General features: G+C 48.7%; 1 protein-coding gene across 3 annotated transcripts in view; it reads left to right on the top strand.

The window, feature by feature from the left end:
• The first annotated feature begins 105 nt into the window (after positions 1–105).
• The window catches only part of BIN2 (bridging integrator 2), a 32,081-nt gene continuing 25,043 nt past the window's right edge, over positions 106–7,143 (top strand). Inside the window, exons 1-2 of one of the 3 annotated variants that reach the window (XM_077753408.1) lie at positions 249–283; positions 2,561–2,885. In XM_077753408.1, the coding sequence (XP_077609534.1) occupies positions 2,814–2,885 (72 nt within the window). In that variant the 5' untranslated portion in view covers positions 249–283; positions 2,561–2,813. Of the gene's footprint in view, positions 284–2,560; positions 2,886–7,143 lie in introns of all 3 variants that reach the window. The other 2 variants (XM_077753409.1, XM_077753407.1) reach the window with 2 other exon arrangements.

Below are 7,143 nucleotides of genomic sequence, written 5' to 3'. Positions count from 1 at the left end.
GGCCCCATAGGCCTCGGGGCCCAAGAGGCTGGGCTGGGAGTGGGCCTCCCGGCGAGGGGAGGCCGCGGGGGGTCTCGAGCGGCTTGGGGCGGGGCAGCCACGGCCACGGCCGGATGCGAGGCATGCTGGGAACCGCACTTCCTCCTCGGGGGCCTCCAGAAAACCACAGGTCGCTGGGCCCAGGCTACCCGGAGCCGGCAGGATGGCGGAGGGCAAGGCGGGTGGCGCCGCCGGCCTCTTCGCCAAGCAGGTGCAGAAGAAATTCAGCAGGGCCCAGGAGAAGGTATGTGGCCGGGTCCCACCACCTGCCTGGCCAGCCGGCCTGGCTCTGCGAGAGGGCGGGGTGGCGGTGGGGGGTCCCGGGGGCCTGGGCCGAACAGAAGGGTCCCAGGCAGACGGGAATGGGAGTGGAATTTCCTTGAGCTACAAAGATTTGCTAGAGAACGGAGAAAACTGCCCGTTCGTGGGCAAGGATAGGGAAGCAGGGGAGACAGTCTCCGTCGGGAACCCTAAGCAACGCTCTGGCGACCCAGGAAAGGTGGGAGAAGGGAACCAATATGGGCAGATTTTGCCCTGGCAGTGCAGCCAGGGTGGTCTTTTACAGACGCTGAAATTGAAGGTGGCAAGAGGGGATTCTCCCCAAAGTCAGGGCAGCGCTGACCAGCTGTGCTGCCGGTGAGGACCACCTGGTCCACTAGGACCCCGTGCCTAACCCCGCTGGCCCCTGGGCAGTGTTTTAAGCTGATGTAAGCAGTAGCCCAGATCTGCTTTCTGTGCGTTAGAAAGTACACCGTTCAGGATGATGAAGGAGCATCTCTTTTTAGACTGTGTCCTTGGTTGGCTCTGGGTGGCCCTACTCCAGCAACGACATGTAGGTAGGCTGTCCACCTGTAACACTTCTCTACACATTATTTTTATTTATTTATTCATTCATTCATTTATTGATTAATTAATTTATTTATTTTTGAGAGAGAGAGAGAAAGAATGAACTGGGGAGGGGCAGAGGGAGAGGGCACCGGAATCTTAAGCAGTTTCCACGCCCAGCCCAGAGCCGGGAGCCTGAGGCGGGGCTCCACCCCAGGCTCTGGGATCATGACCGGAACGGAGTTGAAGTTTAACTGACTGAGCCACCCAGGCGCCCTTCTACACATTTTAATGACATTCTTGTCTTTTTTTTTTTCTTAATGTTTATTTTTTTTTTTGAGAGAGAGAGGAGTGTTTGGGCAAGAGGGAGAGACAGAGAGAGGAGACAGAGAATCCAAAGCAAGCTCCACACTGACAGCACAGAGTCCGATGTGGGGATCGAACCCACAGACTGCTGAGCCAAAATTGGACGCTTCACTGGCTAAGCCCCCCAGGCGCCCTGTGACATTCTTGTTTCTGCCTGTCCAGAGTATGTCCTTCCCTTCTAATCTGAACCTCTGCTCTCTACGTATCAACACTGGTAGATGAATCTCCTTTCTCTGCCTTTGAGGAAGCCAGGGGCATATGAAAGGGTGGAGCAAAAGGAAAGATTTTGTGTGGCTGGACTTCATTACTTCACCTTGTTCTGACTTCACCTTGATCATGATTTCAGCCTCTTCAAAGGCTGTCTCATTACAAATCTGATAGAGATCAGAGCCTGTGGGAAGGTCTAGTTAGAAGTCATGGGCAGAAACAGGAGATACAGCTACACTGTGGGTTGGAAAAACAAAGAAAACCCAGAAGACAAAAAAAATTCATGGATAATAGTTACTTTTAAAAGACACAGCAATTGACTTTACCTCACCCTTTCACCTTCTCGCCTCATCCAGCCTATCATCAACACTATGCCCTTGGTTTGGGATTTCTTTTCTTTTCTAAGCATGAAGTCCAAAGCCTTAGATAATAATGTCCCTGCTCTGGGCTTCAGATTCTGCATCTGTAAAATGAGAGAGGCTGTGTTCAGTGATTTGGAAATTCAAGGTGCTAAGTGAGAAGGGAAGAGGGCTCCTTGAACCTCAGAGGCAAATATTTCCCAAAGGGAGAACCAGCCACCCGGGTAACCTGTTCTTCCTGGTCTGAACCCTGAGAATTCAGAGAGAGGAGCCACCTCACCTCTGCCGTGGGGACCTTTCAGGTTAAGGCAGAAAACGGGAAGATGCTCCAAACCCAGACGTGAATACAAGGGTAGGCAGACATTGAACTTGGAGCGGGACAGCTGGCACCCAAGAGGCAATGGATGCTGCTTGGATAGAGTGGGAATGGCCTGGAATGAGGGGAGGAGCCCAGCCCAGCCTGCCAGAGTCCTTGAGTCTTGGGATATTATCAAAGGCAAGAGAAAGAGGGAGAAAGTTATAGTCCAAAGAAAGGACTCCTGGTACAATTTATAGTTTTCCTATAAGCAGTTGGCTGTAATCTTCTGAGTAATATGTAGTAACCACGGTGTCAAATAGATGTGTCAAATATCAAGTGCCTCTTATGGACGAGGCACAGGACTTTACAGAAGACACGATCTCTCTCTTCATGAAGCCAGCACTCTCGTAATAGGATCTCATTTCATCTTGGCCCGTTGTGCATGTTATTAATATCCCACTTTTAGAAATGAAGAAAGGAGACTCAAAAGAGATCGGCAAATGGCAGAACTGTCACTGAAACCCAGGTGTCCCGCCTTTGGATCCCAGCCTCAGGCCGCTGTCTCTACGAGGCTCCTGAGAAACCACTCTAACATCTGCGCCTGCCCACTTCCTGCTGCTCTTCTCTCAGGAGCAAAGCTGGAGTAGAAACACCTTTTGCTCCGTCATCCTCTGAAAATCTAGGCGTGAAGGTCTAAGTGACTGTCACACACCAGGGGGATGAAGCAGTCCGCTTGTTTTATTTTCCAGTCTCCACCCAGACGCAACCCGAGACTGAGTTGTGTTTTTACAGTAAGATCCGTCTTCACATTTCAAGTGAAGGCTTTCACCATCTGTCTGTGATTGCTCTGTGGCAGATGTCTCCGAAGGAGCACTGTTTGTCCCCTCCTTTGCTGGTCTTTTCCTCTACTGATTTTTATTCAACTGGTCTTCCACAGGATTCTGTCAACAATACTTAACCGAAAAATTCCTTTGCCTAAGATACTGGGCTGGACTCAGGAAGGAATTTAGAGATGAGTAAGAGACACTGTCACCTTCCAGAAGCTTACAATCTAGTGGGGAAAAAGGTGAAAGGAGTCACCTGAGAGATCTGCGTCTGTGGGAATTTAGAGGAGAGAAAGACTGAGGAGAAGTGAGGGAGGTTTTATAGTAGAATTTGAGGTAGGAATTATGGCAGATCAGTTGTTCCTCAGGCAAGTGCAGAGAGAGCATTCCAGCTGAGGAGAGGCCAGAACGAGGCAGGCAGTGAGTGTGGAAATTCGTTCAGACAGAATAGTGACAGATGCAGGTGAGCTGGAGTACAGGCATTGGTGGCAGAAAAGGCAGGCCAGTAAATTTAGCGCCACACTAAGGAAAAACCTCCTTTAACATATATCCCGAAAATGAGGATTTCTCACAGAAACTGCAATACTGTTTTCACAACCAAAGAAGAAATTTTAACAAAATTCTGTCATCTCTAATATCCAGGCCCTATTCAAGTTATCCCAATTGAGAGATTTAACTAAAATGTAATAAATGATTAGGAGGAAGGGTCTGGGTAAGGTCTTACGGCCACCAAATATCTGCGGTGATTTCATTTTGAATCACTTTGTCTCTTGTTCCTATTCTTTCTCTCTAAATGCAGAATTCCTGGTGTAGAACTTTAAATTTTTTTTAATGTTTTATTTGTTTCTGAGAGAGAGAGACAGGGGAGCAGGGGAGGGCCACAGAGAGAGGGAGACACAGAATCAGAAGCATGCTCCATGCTCTGAGCTGGCTGTCAGCACAGAGCCCGATGTGGGGCTCGAACCCATGAACCATTAGATTATGACCTGAGCCGAAGTCGGTCGCTTAACAGACTGAGCCACCCAGGCACCCTGTCCTGGTTGTAGACCTTTAGAGAACTGGCATTGGGTGGGTTTTCCTTAGGAAGTGATCCAAAGGTAGCATTTATTAACTCTTTCAGATGTTTGTTGAGCACTGTGCATTCCCTCCCATCAGAGAACATGCATTGTGGAAGAACGGCTAGCACACAGTTTAAGTGTCCGGCTATGTGGCCCTGTTGCCTATGGTAACAAAAGACTTTGGGTCTTTGGGTCCAGGACACTGGGTTATGCCCTCAGGGTGATCATACTCATCTTTCAGTCTCACAGTTGGTGGGGGAAGTGCTCAGCTCACACACTCACACCCCTTCTAAGCCTTTTTGCCTTGAGCCTTTTGGGGGTTGGTGATATGGGGCACACCACTCTTACTCTAGACGGGGTTGACTGCCCTGCCCTTCCACCTAAGAAGAACGCACCCCCTTCCTCCACCCCCGCCACACAAAGGAAGGGAGGAGTAGCAGGAAGGAAATGAGAGCTGCACTTACCACTTAGACAAGGTGGTTTTGCAACTTTCTGTTGTTGGGGGCAGGGGGAGCCAGGGAAGATGGCAGACTCTGCGTCCCCACGGCCAGGTGTTCGGTGAGGTGGAGTTAGAGACACCGACAAACATGGCTGAACTGGGAAGGAACTAGGCACTCATAAGAAGGGGGGTGCAATTGGACATAATGCTAATGGATTTGTATTAAGCACTCATGGAGGGCAGCACTGAGAAAGTAGGATGTCATTTCATTCTCTTGACAACTCCAGGCGATGCTGTTATCTTGGGGGTTGGCAGGGAGGTCTGTAAACAAAGGCTCAAGAGATGCATAGGCTTATTTGCCCAAAGGCTTATAGCCATAAGTCGAAAGGCCAAGATGGGGCATATATCTGTCAGACTCCAGAGCCTTTGATCATAACCACTACAGAGCGAGCTCCGGAAGTTAGAGATGCTAACCCCAGATTAAGAATGGGGACACTTGGGGCGCCTGGGTGGCTCAGTCGGTTAAGCGTCTGACTTCAGCTCAGGTCATGATCTCACGGTTCGTGGGTTCGAGCCCTGCATCGGGCTCTGTGCTGACAGCTAGCTCAGAGCCTGGAGCCTCTTTCAGATTCTATCCCTCCCTCTCTCTCTGACCTTCCCCTGCTCATGCTGTCTCTCTCTCTCTCTCTCTCTCAGAAATAAATAAAACATTAAACATTTAAAATAAAAAAAAAACAGTGGGGACACGGGGGCCGGTGCCTAGGTGGTTCAGGAGATTAAACAGCTGACTTCAGCTCAGGTCATGATCTCACGGCTTGAAGGCTCTTGAGTTTGAGCCCTCTGTTAGGCTCTGTGCTGACAGCTCAGAGCTAGGAGCCTACTTCTGATTGTGTGTCTCCTCTTTCTCTGCTCCTCCCCTGCTGACACTCTGTCTCTCTCTCAAAAATAAATAAACATTAAAAAAAAAAAAAAAAAAGAATGGGGACATATGGTCAGGGCGCTTGGGTGGCTCAGTGGGTTGAGCCTCCAACTTTTGATTTTGGCTCAGGTCATGATCCCAGGGTGGTGGGATGGAGCCACACTCAGCACAGAGCCTTTTTAAGATTCTCCCTCTCTCCCCAACTTGCGTGTACTCTCTCGCTCTAAAAAAATGAAAGAATGGGGACATGTGGGCCCAAGTGTCTATGTAGAACCTTCCTCACTCCCCAAGACCACACACTCTTGTGTGATTCAAAGCCCTTCACAATGAGACTCCAGCTTCCCTTTCTAGCTCCCTTACCCACGACTCCCCTAACACACCCTAAACCAGCCATGCTGAGTCATCTCACAAAGCTGCATAAATATGGGTACTTCTGTGACTTTGTCCTCTTTCCACCCTCCCCCCATACTCTCTTCCAGTCTAGCAAAATCCTAGTTCGAGTCTCAGCCCATTGGTCCCCTCGTGTATCAGTCCCACTCTCCCTCCTCTTAGAAGTATTAAATATCTCTTTGCTGGATACTGAGAAATCTAGATGAGTAAGGCACATACCCAATTCTCAAGGAGCCTACAGTTTAGGAAGAGACATAACTAGATAAATATAAATAATAAAACGATCATAGAAGTGTGTACAAGCTGTAGAAGTTGCAAACACGGAGGAGCGAGTGATTAATTTGATTAATGGGATGAAGTGGTTAAATGTCATAAAGGATATGGAGTATGAATTGGTTTTTTTTTTAAGTGTATGTATGTATGTAAATAATTTCTACAGCCACCATGGGACACAAACTCACCACCCCAAGGTCAAAAGTAGCAAGCTCTTCCGACTGACCCAGCCAGGTGCCCCTAAATTGGGTTTTTTAGATATTGCTTGACAGACAAGGAGGGGTAGAACATTCCAGAAAGACAGCACAGCATCCACAACAAGCAACAGTATGGTTTATTCAGGAACCTGAGAGAGTGTTAGGGAGGAAGACCTGCAGGAAGGAGGAATGATGGGAGGTGAGGCTCACTGAGGAGTCCGATCATTGAGACCTGTATGCGTGCTAGAGTTTGAACTACAACTGAGACACGTATGGGCATTTCGTGCAAATTTGTGGCGCAGACAAGTGGAGAATCATTAGAAGGTTTTAAGCAGAAGCAGGTGAGAAACAGCAAGGGCTGGGAACAGAATTATGACAGCAAGACTAGAAAGTGTGAGATGGTTTCCAGAGATGGACACAGTGAGGGATTTGATGAAGGAGGTGAGAGAGAAGTAGTTGAGGGCAACTCCTGAGACTCTAACTTTGACCTGGGGGCCGTATGATGATGGTGCCTCCTTCCAACATGGAGGCTACAGGTAGAAGAGTCAGGGCTTTCTTGCTCATGTATAGGTGAGTGTCTGCTGTCAGAACAGGCACTGTATCTTTTTCATTCTCCTGTCCTTTGCATTAGCACTGGGACCAATATGGTGGTTGGCTCCCAGACTCCCAAGGGAGAGGAAATAGACATGGGGAGCATTCATTGCGAGCTGGGTTTTAAATGCATTGTATCAGTGCTCCTCAGAGTTTTCCACAAGGGCTCTCCTAAGAGAACAGTCTCCTGCCTGCCTCTCTACGATCATCTATCTAGAGGAATCTGGGGCTGGGGCTGGAAGACTGTCTCTCAAGTGAAAAGTATCTTCAAGGCTCATATTTTATCTTCAAGGCTGTACCTTTTACATTCTTCTTAATCCTTGTTTTAATACTTTACCCCAGCCCACCCCCAAAACCC

The sequence above is a fragment of the Crocuta crocuta genome, unplaced genomic scaffold (assembly GCF_008692635.1).
Source record: "Crocuta crocuta isolate KB4526 unplaced genomic scaffold, BGI_CrCroc_1.0 scaffold30, whole genome shotgun sequence".
Classification (NCBI taxonomy): domain Eukaryota; kingdom Metazoa; phylum Chordata; class Mammalia; order Carnivora; family Hyaenidae; genus Crocuta; species Crocuta crocuta.
The sequence above is the reverse complement of the archived record's forward strand: the minus strand, read 5'-3'. Positions and strand labels throughout refer to the sequence as shown.